This window comes from Patiria miniata, unplaced genomic scaffold (genome assembly GCF_015706575.1).
Source record: "Patiria miniata isolate m_02_andy unplaced genomic scaffold, ASM1570657v1 HiC_scaffold_12, whole genome shotgun sequence".
Classification (NCBI taxonomy): Eukaryota; Metazoa; Echinodermata; class Asteroidea; order Valvatida; family Asterinidae; genus Patiria; species Patiria miniata.
Genome location: NW_024037050.1, coordinates 4,675,818 through 4,698,111, shown reverse-complemented (window position 1 = coordinate 4,698,111; position 22,294 = coordinate 4,675,818). Strand labels below are relative to the sequence as shown.

The 22,294-nt window shown below is 40.8% G+C and overlaps 1 protein-coding gene across 5 annotated transcripts in view; it reads left to right on the top strand.

The window, feature by feature from the left end:
- LOC119745990 (tyrosine-protein phosphatase non-receptor type 1-like) overlaps positions 1-22,294 on the top strand; it is a 49,285-nt gene that overhangs the window by 9,841 nt on the left and 17,150 nt on the right. For 4 of the 5 annotated variants that reach the window (XM_038222760.1, XM_038222751.1, XM_038222735.1 and 1 more), the window contains exons 2-8: positions 2,794-2,890; positions 4,908-5,008; positions 11,664-11,762; positions 12,370-12,513; positions 13,570-13,779; positions 16,537-16,734; positions 17,840-17,991. In XM_038222760.1, the coding sequence (XP_038078688.1) occupies positions 2,794-2,890; positions 4,908-5,008; positions 11,664-11,762; positions 12,370-12,513; positions 13,570-13,779; positions 16,537-16,734; positions 17,840-17,991 (1,001 nt within the window). The remainder of the gene's footprint in view (positions 1-2,793; positions 2,891-4,907; positions 5,009-11,663; positions 11,763-12,369; positions 12,514-13,569; positions 13,780-16,536; positions 16,735-17,839; positions 17,992-22,294) is intronic. The other variant, XM_038222742.1, reaches the window with a different exon arrangement.

The following is a 22,294-nucleotide window of genomic DNA, read 5'->3' as shown; positions in this document are numbered from 1 at the left end:
ATTTTTCTTGAAAATGACAGCACACCAGGAGCCACGATTTTACAGGACGCTTGAGACTGTCATTCCCTAACAATCCAGTAAGGTATTTCGTGATAATTTGATCATTTCATTTTATGATGTTTGCAAATGTTGTATCTTCCCTTTAAGATTTTGTTAGAAACTTTTATCTATTAAAAACGTATTGTCACTTTGTCTAAAAAAAACCCCAAATACTACCCCCAATTTACCATATTTAGTTAGTCCGCATTTTGTTTGCAATTTACACACCTACGTTGTATGAACTGGCACAAGCCAGCTAGACTGGTTCCCTGACCTTACAATTCCCCGACGTCTAGAAATTGCTCTGTTTCATTTTAAGTGGGGTCAGGGAACCAGACCACAGGAACCTGATTCTTTTGTTTTTCCAGCATCCACGAACAAAACAGTTCAAACAAGTCGGTGGAACAATGTTTGCTATAAAATGCTTACCTCCCAAATCCATCCATTTTTGAAAATTACAGCAAAAGCAAATGTTGTAACGCTCATGTACATTGTACATTATTGTGACTGCACAATGTACAATGTACGTGTACATGTACATGTACATGTATGTACAGGCTTCATGAATGTCAAAAGGGCAATTTTACTGTGGTGGGAATAGCTTTCAGTTGCTACATTTGTTATTAATACGAGTGTCATAATTCAAGTTAACGTGTGAAAAATCTTCTTTGTGCGAAAGGGCTTCGTTGTACAATGTACTTGTACGACATTGTAGGCCTACCATACGTGTACGTATAACACCCTTGAGAATAGCGGTTGACCTTCCCAACCGAGAAAGTTCATTTCCTGCACGATTCCAAGCATTTTGTCGCGCTTGAATAAATCGCACTTTCCCCGTGCTTTTATTGATGACAAGTGACATGTTGATTTTGGAAGCCTTTGGGAACCGATGTAAGGCTCAAAAATGTTAATTTGATATTGGACTATTGTACATTTATGTGCGTTACTTTGGTCCATTGGTTATGGTGTGCAAATAACGTGCGATGGTACGTGGAATCGAAGTGTAACAGGGAGCATGGTGCTTACAAATTTCTTGGGCTTCTTCTTCTCGGGTCATCACACCACTCCCGCCCAGTGTTGAGCACAGGATCTCGCTCGGGGGTTGAACTTCTCTAGGTCCTCGTGGGTGCAGGGTTCTGGCAGGTGGGGGCAGACCAGCAGGTGGTCCATGGACTGTTCAGCCCCACAGTCACATGCGGTTTCACCATCCTCATTATATCCCCATTTCTGCATCAGGGCTTTGCAGCGTCCGGTCAAGGGCCGGTCCGGCCCATTTCTTGGGCTAAAACTTTATATAACAGTACCTCTCTCCACCCAGTATAACCAGGTACCTGTGAGGGTATCTGTAGACAAATCTGGGCACGTAAATCACTGTATAACTCGCGAGGCCCCCTTCAATGGCGAAAGCATTGTGCAAGCTACCGTGCAGAGCTACTGCCCCATGGCGGATTATCTGAACAATAGCTAGCACAATGCTTTCGCCATTGAAGGGGGCTATTGTGATAGCATTGATAAGGATAGCATGCCCAGATTTGTTTTATAGACCAGATATCGCTGATCTTCGGCTGCACAGAAAACTGGTCTCTTGGCCGGATGAACAGGGGTAATACCTGTGAAGCGCTTTGAGAATTTGGCATAGTATAACTTTGCACCACTTTGTCCGAAACGGGCTTCCAGAGCTACGGCTACGTCTATTGTCAGCGCGTCCCCGCGTATTTTCAATGGGCGCAGACCTAGACCTAGCTCTAGACAACTGATTCGGATGCAGCCTTACACTCAGTATACACTCAACCAAAAAAGAAAGTCCCCCCCCCCCCTTCCAATACTTTTTTGTGTAACTCAAAAACTACTGGGCACCTCTCACTCAAATAACGACTAATCAGTACAGAAATTCCTTAGCAATCCAGCCGTACTCTTTATTATGATAATGTGTATGAATTTATGCAATTTAAGACAAATGATACCGAAAACAGTTGCACTTTTATACACGTGCAAGTTGTGGTTCACAATACAAAAGTGCAATTTTTGGTTTGGTACCATTTGTCATCAATTGCATAATTGTGTACACATCATCACTGTTTTGGGCCAAACAAAGAGTATGGCTGGATTGCTAAGGAATTTCTGTACTGATCAGTTGTAATTTGAGCAAGATGTGCCCAGTACCTTTTGAGTTTAGACAAAAAAGTATTAAGGGGGGACTTTCTTTTTTTTAGTTGAGTGTATCTGACAGTGACAGGGATGTAATTCTCCTGACATTGATTTTCAGGGTTTTTCCCTCAAATTATAAATAAAGTATTGGCAGCATACCGGTACATTTGTGTGTACTTTTCCTTAGTACCAAACATTTCTAACAAATTTGTCAGATTCCACACTTACATCACTGATCTGAGGGAAATGTGTATGAAATTTCCCCCACTGGTATTGTTTCTAAAAGGAGTAAGTCAGTTTTATAAACCCTCACAAAGTCAAATCTACCAAAAGTAAGTTTGGTTATGCGATAGTCGATGATATGTACAGCATAGTAGAGCCTCATAAATATGAATTACATACATGTACGTGTACATGTATACATTTCCATCAAGTTTTGTTGCTTTACAAATAAAGTTCCATTGTGGTGGATGTGAGAAGCGTTCTACTTAAATGGCCTGTCGGTGAAGGAGTTGTGGTTTCAATGTTTGACAAGTCTGCAACATGTTTGCTTAGTATTTCATTGCTTCATTTATTTGATTGATTATTTTGTTAATTTGTCCACAGAAAATCAACATTGCAAGTCACCAGTACGATTACAGTACCACAGAGGCCAAGAAAGAAGTGAACAAACCATACAACAGATATAGAGACGTCAGCCCATGTAAGTCACAGTGCAACTAATACTAGGCTTGAATCATCAGTGGATACACACTTCCATGTACATCCATGCAATTCAATCTGTTGCACCACTGGAACTTGTACAATCATCTGAATTATGATCCTGCATTCTGAGAAAGTATTGAGCTGTTGTAAGATGAGCGCTCACAATGCGTGTACCTGTGTAACCCCCACTGGGCAGCACAACAGTAAGAAGAACGTGACTTGACCGAATTGTCGCTGTTCTCAGAAATTCGAACAGTTCTAAACTTGTTGCAGCCATATACAGTATCAACACTTCCGCTGTATTCTGAAAAGAGACTCGAGAACTCTAGAACAAATAAACGCAATTCGAATGGAGTTTGGAAACCTCTTTCTGATGTTTCCTGGAATGATACCTAAGTATAGGCTAGTTTCTGTTCTAGAAAATATATATTTTAAAAGTAGGGTAGATTTTTTTTCCTCTTCGTTTGAAGCACCAAAAGTGCTCAATCTAAGGACCGGTGCTTAACAACTAACCGGATGAAGTTTGAGCTTTGTCAGTGCCATATATTCCCAGAAAACAATATTCTAGGATCTCGATTTCAAGTGAAACATTGCTGAGTCATGCTGTGAATTGTGCTCGAAGTCAGCATCCGGGACACATTCGCATTCAGCTGCTCTACGCTTTGTCGCGCACTGAACCGGCGAAAAATAACGCTTGTGCGCATCCATTCACGGATTTGCCGAATAACAAACCAACTCTTATTGATATTTCCAAAAATGTGTCACTTGACGCATCTTTGGAAATGACCTTCTTTTATTGTTTTCTTCAAAATGACAGCGTGCTAGAAAGAACAATTTCACAGCCCCCATTTCTATCTTTAAACCAAGTAAGCTTTTCAACAATAATTTCTAATAAGATACGTTTTTGATGGTTGCAAATGATCTACTCTACCTTTAACCCTAACCCACCTCACTCTTCCAAAATCCTCCTGGCGGTTTTGGAGGATTCTAGAGGATTGAGGATGAATGGCGATTGAATCAAATGAGGATTCTGGAGGATTGAGGATGAATGGTGATTGAAGCACATGAGGATTTTGGAGGATTGAGGATGAATGGTGAATGAAGCACAAGAGGATTTTGGAGGATTGAGGATGAATGCATTTTGAGGCAGGACTGTCTGATGATTTTGAAGGATTTGGCGTTGGTTATCCTTCATTTAAACACGAGTGCAAAGTTTTGGGATGAGGAGGATTTTGGAGGATTGAGGATGAATGCATTTTGAGGCAGGACTGTCTGACAATTTTGAAAAATTTAGGCCGAGTTGAAAAATTTTGGAGGATTTTGGAGGATTGAGGATGGTTGTAAGCAACAAGGGCCTAGGGGGTTAGGGTTAAAGCTATAGTCCATCATTTGTAATTAGTGCATTTTGTTCGTTTGAAGCAACAAAAGTGTTCAAAATCTAATGAAGGATACTGAGCAACTAACCTGATGAAGTTTCAGCTAAGCTTCAGCTGTACATTCCGAGAAAAGCAGCATTCTAAGATCTCAATTTCAAATCAAAAGTTACTGAATCATGTTTTGAATTGTTTTGAATTGCAGCTATACGCGGCGTCGCGCACCGATCCGACGAATTATAACAACCGCGCGCGCGTGTGCGTCGTTCCAATACTTGTGCGCGCTGCGCTGAATAACAAAACGAACTACTAATTTAAATGTTCCTACGGTGCTTCTTAAGAATCACCGTTGGAAATGCCTTCTTTCGTTGATTACTTCAAAATGACAGCTTCCCAGAAAGAATAATTTCACAGGGAGTTTAGTTCCTTTACTATCTTTCAACCAAGTTTGTTTTTCAACAGTAATTACGCCAGTTACTTTTCGGATGGCTGCAAATGATGGACTATAGCTTTAACATATATTTTGACCAACAATGGCCAAAATGTTGACCAGTAATTGCTCAATTTGTTTTGTATCTGTTCATAATTCTCCATATTGCTTCATTTAAAAACTTGTGGTTTTTGTTTTTTTCCATGACTCAGACAACCACACACGCATAGTACTCGGTAATGGGACCTCTGATTACATCAACGCCAGCTTGGTAACGGAGACACGAGCCAACCGTAGATACATCCTCGCTCAGGTACAGTTTCCACGTCATCGATTATTCTCGGAATCGGCCTTCAAATTTGCGGCCTTCCCTTTCAATCTATATGTAACGTGGTTCGGGAAAAACCAGTGGGATGCAATTTAAACACTGACAAACAAAACCAAAAGTAACACATACAAATGAACTAATGAACAAAAAAGGCGTTTACAGTTGGATCGTGTATTTTCAACGACGACACTTTCCTGGATTTCAACAACTTCATTTAGAAAAGGTTTTGCTGAGCGATTTATGTTGTGTGTTTGACATTTCATAAGTGCACTGCTACCGATGCATATGCCAAAAGTTTCTTATTTCAAAGTTATTTAAAAAAAAAAAAAACCAGCTCTGTCAATTTTTATATTTTTTTTTCATAGAAATTCCTTAGAAATAATGCACCCCCCCTCCCCCCCCCCCCGATCTGACACCCCAAAAAATGAAACTGGTAATACGTGTTATGTCTGCCTGTGCCCAAAATACGGACCGAGTCAGCTTGGTTAGGGGGTATTTGCACACTATTTTGTGATATAGTGTTAATAATCATCGGATTTGAACAGCGCCCCCATTGAAATTATGGTACGAGCCCGAGCCCCCCACCCCACCCCACCTATTGAATTTCAGAGGCCAAGTGTCTGGAGAAAAAAAACTCTGTCTACATTTCAATTTTGTTTTGCTGATGAGAACCCCCTCCCCCCTGCAAAAATTCCTGGATCCGCCCCTGGAAATTGATGGTTCTTTCTGAGGAAGTGCTCTTTATATGAAGAGGATTTCCTTGTAATGTTATATGAGTCCTGCATGTTCACCTAGAATCGTTTAATTCATTGAAGGGGAACTTTTTCATGGATATGAGTACGAGTGATTTGTCAAAAGTACTAGTAAGTAAGATTTGAGGCTTTGCATGGTGGAGATACTAAATAATGAAAGGTTTGTGGAAACACCATGTGCGAATAATTTCTCAACTAAGAGAATGGTTCTGAAAAGAACCAGTGGTATAAACTCGACGTTCCGGTCAGTTTGCTCCGACCGTCTTCAGGAGAATGCAGTACTAGTAGGAGTATGAGTACAGGTGAACATTTTTTCCTTGCTAGTACATGTACGTGTGCAATTACATTGTACACATACAAGTACATTCTTTAAGTATGAGTACGATAACATTAACAAGATTACGAGTATAAGTACACAACAACGCTAATGAATTCCACCGTGCATACTCAAGCGTTCAGTTCCGTGTTGTAATCCAGTAGGCTTGGTTGTTAGAATTGTCTATATAAGCAATAAACACAAGTCCCGAAGTGTAAACGAAACAATTTATTTGTGTACCATAATTTTAAATGGTTCCCAGTTAATCCTTGTATGGATGTTCTCGTGTTCTTGTCTGTGAGTTTCTGTTTCATTTGGATTGGAAAAACCTGTCTGTAAAGGTAAGATACAAATTTGCTTTTCAGAAATGGATGGATGTGGGGGTTAGTATTTTATAGCAAATATTGTTACACTGACCTGTTTAAAGTTGTGCGCTCATAGATGCCAGAAAAGCCAAGAAAAAAAAAGTGCTGTTCTTGTAGTCTGGCTCCCTGACCTTACTTCAGGCAAAACGGAGCACTTTATAGACGTCAGGGAATTGTCAGGTCAGGGAACCAGTTTGCAACTGTTCATGGGTGTGTAACCAATTGCAAACAAAATGTGGACTTACTAAATTTGGTAAATTAAGGGCAGGGTTTGAAAATAGTCATTTTTTTTTCAACGATGATCGGCCGACCATCATTGGAAATGGGTACAAAAATTCTACTTTTCTTAAAAATGCCCGCCCATGAGGTGCCATGATTTCACAGGATGCTTGAGACTATTATTCACTTACAGTCAAGTAACGTATTTCATAATAACTTGGTACTAGTGTTTTTTTATGTTTGCAAATGTTGCATATTACATGTACCTTTAAGCAAGTTGTCATTTCTCAGTCCCTAGAGGTGGCTCATAGCTCCAAGACAAATGGGAAAGCCATTTGGAAATAGACATTCCAATTAAGTATTCCTTGGGGACATGCATGTATTTCACAGACGGAGTTGGCTCTTAAATATAAATACACAGTATAAATGACAAGTCAAGAGAAAATACATTCAAATTAAATTAACATCTGCAAACAATGTTGAAATAGCAAGTCAACAAACAAAACTGCAATACAAAAACCTCAGCTTGTACCGGTAAATGTCTTTTCCATACTTGTGTTTCTCTGTGAAACTAATTTGAGATTTTATTTGCATTTGAATTAATACATGTGCATGTCTGAAGTCACAAACTTGTTTTTCACCGGTACATACTGGCCCAAATTATTGCAGATCAGTTTGGTAACAGTACATTGTATGCATACTACATACAGGGATGTAAAAAGGTGTGTACATACATGTACATGTACAAAGCATACATAGTATGTTGTTATCTTCTTGCGCAATCCTTGCATGTATGCATACAGCCTCAGGTACAAATGATCAATGAGAAAAATGTGTTACAGTACACTGTATGTATAATTTTAAAATGTGTTAATGGTTTCTCCCATAAAGAACTTTAGACTACTGCCATATGGTATATCGCCATGTCCTGATCTTTCTTTGTAAAAAGCGTTTACTTCTGGAGTTGGTTTGGTTTGAAAGTCGCAATATAGTGGGTGATGTGAGTTGGAAAGAACTGTTTTAATTTTATTGCACACAAGAGATCTGTATAATGCCTCTGGAGACTCTTGTTGTAAAACCAATAGCTTTACTGGCTTGCTTAACTATTCTGTCTTACTTAATCTGATCCTGGCACCTCATATTTCTATAAAAACAAACAAGACAATATGTGAGAATACTCTGTACAATAGACTGGTAAAACGTTTGTTTTATCGATGTGAACATATTTTGAGTTTGCGTAGAAAAAACAAACGTTGTTGTAGCTTGTTGTATTTTGACTGACTTGGCACATGCATCAAATTTCAATTGGTCATCAATTTCAGTTCCCAAGTGTTTGCATACAGACACTGCTTCCAATTCGCCTTTAATGATAGCTGACTCTCCATGCCACTCAACAGCTGCTATGTGCAACTAGAGTTGAACTTGAATGAATGAATGAATGTAATTTTGAATGGAAGATTTCTTTTTCTCAAATCAATCATCATCTATTGCATATGGATGCAATTCTCAAAAATCTATCAGTGTGGATTGTAAAAAAGGAACATGAAGTTGATGAACATGTATGTCTTCTGAAAATGCCGATTAGTGATCAGTACGTTTTGTGTTTTTTGGGTTTAATTTTCCACGTACATGTTAAAGGGAATGTACATCATTGGCTTTTGCTGTAATTTTCAGAAATGAACTATTTGAGGGGATAGGCCTAGATCATATATTGTTTAACTGACATGTTTTGAAGTGTTGTGTTTCGAAAATGCTTGAAAAACCAAGAAAAACAAAAAGTGTCTAAGTAGTCTGGTTCCCTGACTCCACTAAAGATAAAATGGATCAATTTATAGTTGTCGGAAAATTGTATTAAAGGTAAGGGAACCAGTCTAGCTTGCCTGCACCTGTTCATGAACATGTAACCAATAGCAAACAAAATTTGGACTGAAAATTGTAAATTTGGAGCAGTAGTTGAAAAATAGTTAGGTTTTTCCAACGGTGGTCGGCTGACCACCGTTGGAAATGTATACAACAATACAAGTTTCTTGGAAATGACTTGACACCAGGTGCCATAATTTTACAGGATGCCTTAGACTGTCATTTACCAACATCCTAGTAAGGTATTTCGTAAAAACTTGGTAGTTTTATTTTTCGATGTTTGCAAATGTTATAAATTCCCTTTATTGTACCGGTATGAACCTCATCATAGACAGTATCATTTTTTCATGATTTCTCTTTCCCACCGCACCGGTACCTATGCCATAGATGGTCTTATGCGCTGTGTCTGTGCATAATCCATCCAGCCCTTGGCAATGTCCACCTGTCTCCCTAGGGATCCTTTCTTCCTGGGATGCACCTTTACTTCTGACAGCGTGTTTCGTCTGTTTGTCTGACTGGAACGAGAGGTTTTCCTGGAAATCCCAGTGCCGTGATCCACTAATGTGATTGTGCTGGGCAGAGTCTTAGTGAGGCAGAGCCTTTCATCTGACTTATTGAAGGCCGGCCATAAGAGGCAGCAGTTTCCACTAATCATGCATATCTTTAATTTGCCTGCGGCGCAAATTTGTTTATCCGAGATACAATTCCGGGAAATCACTTGTGGGGTAAAAAGGACATGCGTAGAAAAGCTGTACGTGCACGTACAGTATGTACGTGTACTCTGTACCGTACGTGCAATAAAAATAATCTTAAGTGGAATCTTTTTAAGCTTTTTAAAGGGAATACAACATTTGCTTTTGCTGTAATTCTCCGAAATGGATGGATTTGGGGGTTAGTATTTTATAGCAACTTTTGTTACACTGACTTATCTTTGAATGTTTGAGTTCGTAGATATTAGAAAAACCAAGAAAAACAATCCTGTTCCTGTGGTCTGGTTCCCTGACCCCACTTAAGATGAAACGGAGCAATTTATGGACGTCTGGGAATTGTAAGGTCAGGGAACCAGTCTAGCTGGCTTGTACCCGTTCATTGGTGTGTAATCGATTGCAAACAAAATGCGGACCAACTAAATATGGTAATTGGTCCATACATTACTGATACTGATTGTGGGGTGGGAACCAGCCTACCCCATGAGAACGGGAATTATTGTCTGGCAGCCAATAATTCGAAATTGTTAAGTAATAATTCAATAACTAAATATTGACGGATTTTTTAACTGTCAGTGTCTCATTCAAAAGTGAATAACTTTTGTATAGCTAGAAAAATAGCAACTTAGAAAAGAAATTTATTTTTCCGGATGAAACTTGAAAAATAGCACGGGAATACCGGTACATCTTTAGTAGGATTTCCAATTTCTTTCGTCCTTTCATTCCCTATTTAATATTTTCTCCTTTTCAGCATTCTGTACTGTAGACAAATCACTTTTTGAGGGTCTGCAGTGACACTTTTTCCGATTGTTTTCCCGATATCATGCCTGAAATATGCATAGATTTCATTACAAGTTTGCAAAATTGACACATTTGGAATTTATTATTCTGATTGGTTATTCTACATGTACATGTAGCATGTAATTTCTTTTGTAAATCAATATAATTTGACAAAAGAAACCAACGAAACGGAAAGTACATGTGTGTGTTTAACTTTTTATGTTTTGTTTTACTGTAATAGCACAAGTGTACAATACTTATTTTTATTTCAGGGGGTTCTTCGAAAATGTGATAAACAAGATTATAGTTTCGTTTCTGTTTGCGTAACACCGTGTGGTGATAACTACTGTCGCTCAGTAGATATTTAGTTCTGATAAGAACTTGTCCTGCTTATTATCACCTTTCGCTGAGTAGTTTTAGTTCTGATAAGAACAGTCCTGCTTTAAGTTCTAAAAGAACTTGCCTTTGGTCTCAATGTTTCGACTAGCCTGCTCTAGTCATCAGTAGTTACCGGTATTACCACATGTTGTTACGGCGAACCAAAACGATACTGATACTCCACCTTGCCAAGCCTAGAATCTTATATGAGTATACGGTAGTTATACCTTCTTAACTTGACCAGTAATCAATTCAATTCAATTTATTCATTCATCATGCCAGCGCATGAAGTTCTACTTCATATCCTATTACATATTCATTTTGGTTTCAGAGGATATTTGCAAAATAGCAATGGCAAATGCTATATAACTCTGCACACAGGAACTCCATGACCTGATTAGGAGGTCGTGCAGAGGTTAACAACAGTATTGGTTACTTCCTGGTTGAATGACCTCTAATCTTCATGAGTAGTGCTATAGACAAGGACATGCACTACGTGTAATGTGTGGGTTCCACTGGCCTTGCTGCTAGGTGTAGTGAAAGTAAAAGTCAAAGAAAAACTCCATGGTTTTGCGGTTTTGCGGAGGTGGGTGGGAGTCTTGTGGGATTTCCACTGCCCCAGATCTTCAGAAATCCACCACCTGGTCTTGAAATTTGTTGGTTGGACTCAAGATACACTGTAGTTCATCCCAAGTACTTTTATTTGGGAGATACAGCATTTACATGGAAAGTGCTGTACAAGGAAAATATATTCATATACATGTCACGTGCTGCTAATTTTCTGCAGTGTCAATCAGTTTCATTTCTCTATTCGATTAATCAAGAACCATTTTGTGAAAATACATGTAAAGTACTTGTACATGTGAACATATGTTCCTTTCAGAAGGCGTAAGAGTACAGCCAAAAATGTCTTAAACCAAAAATCTTTAAACATTCCGTAAAAAAAAAATGAGATATAGGTGATATAGTTTTTAAACCGTCACTTTTTTCTAAACCTGCATTTTCTGAAAAAAAATTGGCCGTTCGATAATTCGAAACCCTAATCGAAAAGGGAACAATTAATCGATCAAAAAAATATTTTGAAATCTTGTGGCCCTACATGTAGCCAAAAAATTAGCATGGGTAAGGAGTAAGGGTTGCTCTGTCTTCATGTTGATGACAACAATGTACTCAAAGTGCTAAGTCTGGATAAATCCTTGTAATGTGATTCCTTTACAAGTGTTTTTCCATTTTCTGTCTCCTTGTCTTTTGGTTTGATAACAGGGTCCCCTTCCCACGACAATTGGACATTTCTGGCAGATGATATGGGAACAGAAAAGCAAGGCAGTCATTATGCTCAATAACATCATTGAAAAGGGAACGGTGAGTCAACAACTTCTGTTGCTGGTTATCATAGTTTTAACTTAAGTCTGAATAATGTCTATACTGGTACTTTTGGTAAATAACTTGCATCTGGTGATTATATCATTTTAACAGTCACAAGTTACCAGAATTTTGGATATTTTGCTGTTATTCAGAACATGGCAGTACGCCAATGAGCAAACTTTTCTCACAGATGTTTTCAACGAGCAAACTTTTGGGTTCACAATTTGAACAGAAAACCCCTAAATTGAACAATGTCTTCCGGAAATGACATCACAGGAACAGCGCCCTCAGTTGTCCGGAAATTAAAGAAGTGCATTTTCAATCACATTAACCTAAAAAAGGGATGCCAAATAATGTTCATACATTTAAGACGAGTAGAAAGTTGCACAAAATATTTTCCCAAGAAAAATTCATTGCACGGACCTTTTGAGTCTACAGCTCCACTTTATATGCACAATATTGGTTTTTTATTGGAAATTGTTTTTGTGATGAATAGTGGCAGGGTCGCTATACTGCAATCAAGTCGGCCATCTCCCATGCTTTGTCACTGCCCAGCCATCATTCATCTTAATTTTGTCCCAATATTTTTTTTTGTATTTTGCAGAGGAAATGTGCGCAGTATTACCCCGTCAATCACAGCAACTTACAGACGATACAGTGCGAGCAAACAGACCTGCAAGTCAGCATCTTGAGGGAAGACGAACATTCCTTTTACACCGTCCGAACCTTGGAACTCAAAAACAGAAAAGTATGAAAACATTTTAGATATCATGTTTTGTTATTTGTTATTGTAACTGAGTTTTTTTCCACATGGCATTTATCCAACTCTTAATGTGATATGCACATGAAAATGTTTGATTTTTTTAATGCATTACTGCAAAATACGACTTTCATTTCATGAGAAAACACCCCAGAAAGCAATTTGTTCACATAACGTCATCATCAGCCTTTTTATTATGCTGCCAAACTTAGAAAATGTCATTGAGAAAAAAAAAACACTCCAAGAACATTTGTGATGCGATCAAGCTAAATGAGTCGTTTGTCGACCCTGGTCAAAAAAATTGTTTATTACAGATTTGAAAAGAGCACAATCTCAGCATTACTGCTGTGAAAACCGCATGCTGATACCATCTTTAGTTCAAACATTATGGAAGTGGGAACACCAAGAGATGTGATGAAGTGATGTGATGAAGTGGCCTATTTTGGCCTGTATCTGCAATGAAAATTCCCGACAAACGACTCATGTAGCTTGATGGCATCACATTTGGTAACCTACCACAACCTAATGTGATTTAGGAAGACCTACATGTAGATGAATTGGGAGACCATCAGAAAGGGGCTATGACAGCTTAGTCAGTAGAGGTCTTGAACTTTGTTCAACAGGTCACTAGTTCAAATTCAATTCTAGTCCATTCCTTGTTCAACCTTAGATTGATACACAAGGCTTTGCCTCTTTGCCACCTTCGTTGGCGAGTCGTCCACTTCGCAGGCTATTCACCCACTGTGCAGACGGGTCACCGTGTTCTGTAGGCAAGTCGCTGCACGGGCGATAACCTGCTTTGCGAGTGATCAACTTGCGAACAGTCAACTAGCGAACACACACGCACATACACCTTTTACACTTGATAGTATAGCAGTGATGTAACTTGTAACTGGTCTTTTCAGGGGAAGGGGAGGGGGTGGGGTACCATGGAAATATTTGCTTAGCGTCCTATTCTGGCTTAGCAGCCTCGTAAATTTGGGCTCTGTTCATCTCATTGGAAAGTGAAACCAACTGAGCAAGTATTGATTTTTCTTCTCCTAGACAAACGAGTCCACAGAGGTCCTTCATCTTCACTACACCCGATGGCCAGATTTCGGCGTCCCCAAATCCCCCGAGGCATTCCTGAAGTTTCTCCACCACGTACGGCAGACAGGGTCCTTGTCTGAAGACGTGGGGCCTCCCGTCATTCATTGCAGTGCCGGGATTGGACGGTCTGGTACATTCTGCTTGGTAGACACGTGTTTAGTACTGGTGAGTTAGTGGTCCAGTTAGTGATCAGTTATTAACTTAAGTGTTCCCTGTTGTACATTGCATGAGGGCTGTTGTTGATAATCAGCGATACAACCAAACCCAGTAGGATGCATACCTGCCAACTGTTCCGATTTAGGCGGAACTGTTCCGATTTCGGAGATAAAAAGTGCCCGAAAATCGGAACGTCCCGATTTTCCGAGTTGCGAGAGAAGAAATAATACAAAAAATATAAAAAAAATTGAAAAATGCCCCGGCCCCATCGCGCACTTGTCCGAGAAAAATGTTTTAAGGGATTGAGGGGGCTATTGCCGCTACCATAAACATAAAATCCGCCTCGCTCTTATGTACGACGAAAGGGACGTAAACCAGACTCAAACGTCATCGAACAGGCCATGTCCGAATAGGCTGAGGCTGCAGCCGTACGTGTGCACAGGCTTGTGCGATCAGCTACAACCTAGCCGCATCCAATACTGAGACCCGCTACGTCATCCGTCTGGTGTACTGCCTCTCTTGCGTGCTTACTGAATTAAGCGCAGGCCAGGCACGTCGTGGTTGACGTATTGATGCCATGTTTGTTTTCCACACACGTTGTTTCTTCATAGTCTTCGGTGGTTTTTCGTTGATATTTTGAACGTGCTGAGTCGCACTTTTTTTGTCAACGTTTTTGTATGAGCATCTCAACTGCAACGTGGACCAGGAGGATGGAGAAAAAGCAGCGATGGAGTCAAAAATTTCGAGAGGAATATCGTGAAAAATTTAGAAATGGCAAATGTGTATTGTAACAGGCCTATGTTCACCGTACAATGATGTACGAACTTTTCCAAATAAAATTGTACTTGTCACTGCTTGTACAGTGTACATGTAAAATGTATAACTGTGACTGAATATCCACATGTGATTAACTGTGAAGCATGTAAGTCAGCAGTCATTTATTTTGATCAGCAAAAACCGGCTGAAAAATTCAGAAAATCATCCACTAAATAAGATTAGTGTCTGTTGGGTCTGCTTCTGGATATCATAACATTTTAGGCACATGTACATGTACTTTGTATGATTGCCCCTGGACCCAACCCATTAGCGCGCGCGCGCCTGCGCCGCTCACCGTGTGAGATGCGTAGGCACCCTAGCTGTTCCTCTTTCTGACTTTTTAATGTTGGCAGGTATGAGGATGGATTAGTCAAGTGGAATAGTAAACTACTAGATTACACCAACCATTGTTGAGTAGTGTGCTTTGATAAAGTAGGCTTGAGATTTGTCAGGATTTTTCCTGATTTCAGGATTTTTTTGTCAGGATTTTTGGTCAGGATTTATCTTGATTTTAGGATTGTTGGCCAGCATTTTTTTTTTTACTGATTTCAGGACTTTTAACCCTAACATCCTAGCCATTACTTTGGGATAAGGAACCGAGTACTACAGAATACTACAAAAATTATGCCCATGTTTGCAGGCACCATGTACCAAAAAATACTAGGAGTGCTGTGCCCACTTATATGCTGAAGTACTGCATACTACAATTTACTACTAGTAGTATTTTGTAGCTTTTTGTGAGGTAAGGGTTAAAGAATCCGTTTTAAAATATGGAATTCCTGAGGTTTTACCTGAAAGGTATGTTACCTCTATGTACAACAAAAGAAGTGGGTATTCTAATGGTTGCCTTTAGTCAAATACAAACATATACTATATACCCTACATTGCTCCGGGGCCCTCAGAATCCACCTGACCCTCTGTGGATTATTTATTTCGTGAATTGTTCATTTTCCCCCAATCACAGCTCTGATAAAGAACAGTCAGACAAGCAGATGTTGAGATACAGATAGTGAAGAACTGTTTAGCCCTAACCTTCCCAAATCCATCAAAATCCCTTCCCCCATTTTGGGGATTTTTATAGGCAAGCCATGAGTACCAAGTCCGTCAAAATTCACCTATAGTAGTGGTGGTCTTGTGGTGGATAAGTTCAGCGGATTTGGTCTAAAAGCATTATGTGAAGCAGGGTCATGATGGATTTTAGTAAAAAAACACTAGGGAGTTAGGGTTAATTTTGAGAGTTGGGGGAAACCCTGGAACGACATTTTATGCAAACTTAGTGACTGGGTTTGACTAAGACCCAGGACACAGAGGTGAAAAGTGAGAAAAGTACCACCGGCACTAATGATTACCTGTGAACCTGACAGAGCATCATAAGCTAAAATGCATTTGGTGAAAACAAGTACAGGGTTCATTAAAGCTATAGTCCATCATTTGTAATTAGTGCATTTTGTTTGTTTGAAGTGCTCACAAAAGTGTTCAAAATCTAATGAAGGATACTGAACAACTTACTTGATGAAGTTTCAGCTCAGCTTCAGCTTGATATTCCGAGAAAAACAGAATTCTAGGATCTCAATTTAAAATCAAAAGTTGCTAAATCATGTTTCGAATTGTTTTGAATTGCAGCTTTACGCGATTTTACGCACTGATCCAACGAATTATAGCAACCGCGCGCGCCTGTGCGTCGTTCCAATGCTTGTGCGCGCTGCGCCGAATAACAAAACGAACAACTAATTTAAATTTTCCTACGGTGCTTCTTTTGGAAATGCCTTCTTTCGTTGATTTCTTCAAAATGAGAGCTTGCCAGAAAGGATAATTTCACAGGGAGTTTAGTCCCCTTACTATCTTTCAACCAGTATGTTTTTCAACAATAATTACGCCGGCTACTTTTTTGGATAGCTGCAAATGATGGACTCGGGCTTTAAAATGGTCTGGTAACCTTTTTGTTCACAGATAGAGAAAGCAGGCCACCTGAATGGGGTCAGCGTGAAGGAGCTCCTGCTGGAGATGCGGCGGTGCAGGATGGGACTGATACAGACCCATGACCAGCTGCGCTTCAGCTACCTGGCTATCCTAGCCGGGGCCCGGGCAATTCTGGACGGCAAGGGGCTGGAATCGTTAGCTCGCGAGGTGAGCCACTCGGACCACACGGTAAAAGGCATTTCACTCATTTCCTGCAAGAACGAAAAAGATATTTCAATCCGCTTGTGTGGTCAACATGTGTGAACCCATGGTGTATTCACTTGAATACCTATTGTATGGTAGCAACATCATATAAAGAGTCTGCTTAACTCAGTTTGAGTGCGTTCGTTTAGCTCACCGGGTCGACACGGGTCAGCCCCGTGCCATTCGATTAGCTCTGACGTCATTCTCGGGGCCCACCCGGATCAGCCACCACAGACCCTGCTCATGGAGCAGAGTCAGTAGTGGAAATACGTCACACGCATGCATTGTTCATTCTAAGAAACGGACAAATATGGCAGCCGTATGGCAGCCGGACAGCGGAAATCTCAAGTGGCCTTAAAAATCAACTATTTTTCAATGCTAATGGTAATCATCTATTGAGTTCATTGGGACTTTTGAGGCTATAATTCCAGCCCAACTCTTTTGAGTGCAATGGACTAAAAAGCAGTTAATCTCAAACTAAGACCCAATCTGAAACGGGCGTTTTGTCATTAGCTACGGCCACGGCTAAGGGTGTCACGTGAGGATCCTGATGCCCGCGGTTGAGCGTTCAATTAGCCCAGCTGTTGTGGCTAACCTGTCTGCCTTTACCCAAATCGATCCGGGTGAGCTACTCAAATGCACCTTTTGTAACTGTTAAGCGGGATTTTGTGTACAGTGTCCAAAGCACTGCTTTCTAAGGCCTTCTATGGATTTTACACCTGGGATAATTTTGGTGAAATTGTTCCAAGATTAAATACAAAACACCACGTACCCCCATCCTTAGGTTACAATAGCAAATTGCTGTGCATTCTGAGTATTTGCTTGTGAAAGTTTTTGGTTATGCATTTCTTGAACTAATACACCTCTACAATTCATTAACAAAATCACCTTTTAAGACAAAATTATGGTCTAAAAATTTACAACATAGTTTAGACATACTTAGGATCACCTTTTCAATGTGAAAAATCAAACAAATTGCCCCCCTTTTTTATCATATCTTAATTTTAAGCTCTGTCCAAAAGCGTCTGGTTTGAAAGAACACGTCACAATTGTTGATTAGACAGGTCTTTTGAACTAACTTTTGAACCAGGATGGAGAGGAAGATGCCCCACCACCTCTTCCAAGGAAGTTGAAGCGCCCTCACTCGCCAGGGGAGCAAGACAGCAACGACACGAAGACGGCCAGACAGGAGGACGCAAACGACGTCAAGTCGCAAGACCACGATGGGAACCCTGGCACAAGGTGAGAGAAAGGGTCTCGTGTAGGCCTCAGGGACAAGATCTGTTAACCCTAACACCTCCTTAAGGTGCCGGGTCTTTCAAAATTGAGGTGGAAGGATTTATGGCAGTTAAGGCAATATGAGAAATGCTGCAGTATGGCATTGCTATACAAACATCTCCATTACGATACATGGTTCTGAACGTAGAGCTGTATAAAATTACTAGAGCGCTGACTTGATGTACAAAGTGATGCCTACTGGGCGCCTCCATGTTTGTGCACAAACCTATTGAAAACTCAAAATTTTGTACAGCTATTTGCATATCTGCGTTTGTACCGTATTCTATACACGTGCATTATTGAAGTTGATACGCTCAAAACCAAAATGCACAATCAGTAAATGAGCCTCTCACGTTGCTGTGCGCAAACAACGCAAACACGTGCACGTGTCTGCTGCAGATGATTTTTGCTGTGACATTTTTTAACCGTAATGATGCACTTAAGTTGTTTGTTTATGCTGTACTTGCACATTGCATTTAGAGTACAATTGCAAAATTCACTCCATCTATTCTCATTATGTTCTACAAACACGCACATGAATTCAAAATGTCTTCGTCCAGGACGGCTTCAAAGCGTCTCCGCGCGTAACAATGAGGAGTTAGCGCTCTAGTAATTCAATATTGCTCCGTGTCTGTGAATGAACTTCTCCAAAAGACAAGGCTATTTATGGCACCAGAAGTCAAAATTTGTGGACAACATATCTTGTGATTTCGAAGAAAAAAAACCAAACAACCAATTTAAAAAAGAAAAAAACAAAACAAAATAAAAGTACACATCATAACTGTGGGATGGCAGGATTGCTTCAAAGTATCTCCTGTGCGTAACAATGAGGAGTTGGCGCTCTAGTAATTTAATATAGCCCTATGGCTATGAATGAACTTCTCCGAAAGACAAGGCTATTTTTGGCACCAGAAGTCCAAATTTGTGGACAACATATCTTGTGATTTTGAAGAAAAGAAATAACCAATAAAAAAAACCCACCAAAATAAAAGTACACAACATACATGTAACTGTAGCAGTTTGACAGAGATGTAACAAGAGAAGGCGTGCATGCATACCATGTGAAGAGAATGCAACTAATGCATTCATGTGTGTGCCAAACAGCTTCAATAACTGCCATTATTAAAGTTTTCAATAAGTGTTCTGATGCACTTGGTACTCTTATCCAAGTTTACTGTTACTTTAATAAGGTTACGTTCAGAATTGTAAGAGGTGGTTTTGTTGCACGCTTTCGGGTTATGTTTTAGAGGATTTTTGCATGATTAATACACCTGTTAATTGTAAGACGGATCCCATATTAACCCCAAGGGATAGTGTGTCACGGTTGCATCATGCTTTTTACAACTGTTACTCTTGGGATGCGTCAAGTTATGATTTCTTGTGTCAAACAGTTCTCAAGGGTGTATAGGGATGGCTCACTTTCCATTTTTCAAACATTGTCTTCTTGCCAATACTCCCCTTGATAAACTCATTGAAAAATCTGTTCACACACCAAGAGCAGTTGAAAGGCCCCTCAAAAGCGCTGTACAAATCTTTGTTATTAGAACTGAAAAGACTCGCCGGTTGTATACAGTCGAATCCCGTTAGTACAAACTCTGTTAATACAAAATTCTGGTTATAACAAACATACCGGTAAAAGCCTTAGTCCCGACTGTGCATTTATGTGCACAATGAATGGGACTGATGTTCCTCTTAATACAAAATTCTGATATAACAAACAATTTGGCTAGGTTCGAACGAGTTTGTATTAACGAGGTACACATAATATCCAGCACTGCGTGTAGAAGTGCTGCAACTTTGACTCTTCGTCATGTGGAAGTTACCAGATTCCGGTTTGGCAAGACTTTGGTCAACTGAAGACCAGGGATGTGTATTTTACGTTCAACCCCTTTGTTCAGCTATAGGTATTATGCATACACATGTATGTCTGTGATAATATCATTTTTTTATGAGGCCCAGTTTGCCACATACTCTCTTTTGTTAAGCAAAGAACGTAGCTGGTTCTTGAGGACAAACAGTCTTCCAGGAAATAAGGTGTAGGAGTCCATGGCTGGTAAGGTTCCTGCATTGGATACTGCCAGAAGGGTTGTCCAGGGCCAATTTCATAGAGCTGCTTAAGTACAAAATTTGCTTAAGCACAAAAAAACCTTGCTTAATGTAATCAGGTTAGCAGCCAAAACTTCATGCGATGTACATTGCTTGTGACTGGCATTTAGCTATTGTTTACTTAGCAAAACAATCGCCTGGAGTTTTGGTGGGTAACCTGAGTATATTAAGCAAAGTTTTCTTGTGCTTAAGCAAACTTTATGCTTAAGCAGCTCTATGAAATTGGCCCCAGGATAGAATTAACGCAGGAACTGCTGATGTAATGGAACTTCGGCAGCTGGCTGCTGGGGGTACTGATAAGCCATCAGTACTGTATTAGGGACTTGCAATGAATTCAACATGGTTGGTTGACAAGATGGTGTTCCAAGTCTGTCATACATGTAGGTCAACATCATTGTATGCATGTACCAGTTTGTTCACTGCAGACTTCCAGTCGCTCTTCTGGTTTTCAGGGAGGGTCCTGAACATCCCAAGTAGGGTCCTGTTGAAACGTCAACTTGACCATTACATGTACCTTGGGGATGATACGATGTTGTGATACGATCCCAGAGTACTCTTGCAGTCTGGTAAACAGATGGTTTTCGAACTCACGTCCTTCGTCATGGTGGAGCCTCTTGGGGAACCCAAACTTCAGGATGAAGTTATTGAAGATGATGTCAGCTGCTGTTTTCCTGCCCCTTCGTTTCTGGTTGGGTATGCTTGAGCGAATCTCGTGAAATTGTCCACCACCACAAGGATCCCCTCTGTTCACCCTGCAGCCGTTTCCCAACTGCTTGGTCCGTTGCCGATGCTTGCACCCCCTGCTGAAGTGCTCTGAGCTGCCACAGGTGAAGCAATGCTTACACTCTGGACGCTTCCCAGCTTGACAACAGCTATTGCAGCCCCATTCGCGGGATGGAGGGTTTCTGCTGGTACTTTCACTTGACTTGGGCTTCTCAGCTGCTTGCTTGGTGGAGACTTTGAGATCAGCCAAGTCTGCCTGAATTTACTGAAGTGGCTTCATCAGGTCACGTTGTTGTGTTTCCACGGCACTCACTTCTTGGACCTTCACAGCTGTCTTGGTCTTCTTCTGTTTTGCTAGTCTCAGGATCTCCCTCCCTTCCGCGATCTTCAGTTGTCGGAAGAGGGCTTCATTGGAGATTTTGGGATCAAAAAACAGCGGCTTCAGCTCGGCTAGAATATTGTCGTTTTGGAGCCCTGTAGGGTCATACTTGATGGTGGACTCCATCTTTGATGCCTTCAGGATCTTCTGTCGGAGGTTGAGGGTCCTCACCAAGAAGTCGTGTACTGACTACTTCCATGCGAGGCCGACAAGAGTTTTTGGTACATCTCCTTGGCATTCCCCTCTTGACAGTGCACTTCGAGGATTTCCCGAAGGGTTGCCAATGTTAGCCCCTCTTTGCTCTCGAGGTAGCTCCTCAAGTGTAAGCCTGGGCTGATGAACTGGATGACTTCCTCTACGATCTCGACCTCTTTGTAGGATTTCCACAAATCGCTTTCAGTCTGCCTGATCAGATTACTGTGGGAGAGCCAGTCCTACTGACCAGGCTCTCCAACCTGGCCGATGATGCGAAACTCCTGTTTTCAGTAGGCCATCCATTTGGTTTACTGCTAGGGCAGATGGGCTGGAGACGTGAATGTCGGCGTGAATGTCGAGCTTGACTCCAGGGTGGCTGGCGGGTCTTTGGAGGTGCTGGACGTTCCTGGAGTGATGATCTTAAGGAAGTCACGAAGGTCTTCGAAGACCTTTTGACCTTTGTCCTCCATGTCTTCGATGGTCTCACTGTTGAGGTTGCGGGTCAACCACGGGATGAGGACCAGGCATGCGCTCTCCTTGCTGGTAGTGTGTTCATCAACATCCAGCTTCGTGCACACCTGCTTTAATTGCTCCTCCTGCAGGCAGCCAATCTGACTGACTACACTTTGCTTCAATGCCAGCAGATCTTCCATGCTCTCATCTTCTCCGTCCTCTGAGTCGCTGAACCAGGTCATAGGTGTCTCACGTCATTCCCGACGCCAACCGGTCGTCCTCTGCCAAAATCTGTGAAAGTGACAAGGCAAACTCACACACACTCTGTGTTGTCTTTGGCCAATTCCAATTGGTATGGGGGTGTCACTTTCTACAAAACTTCGCTCTGGAGGGGTTCTACAATAGAGGGGT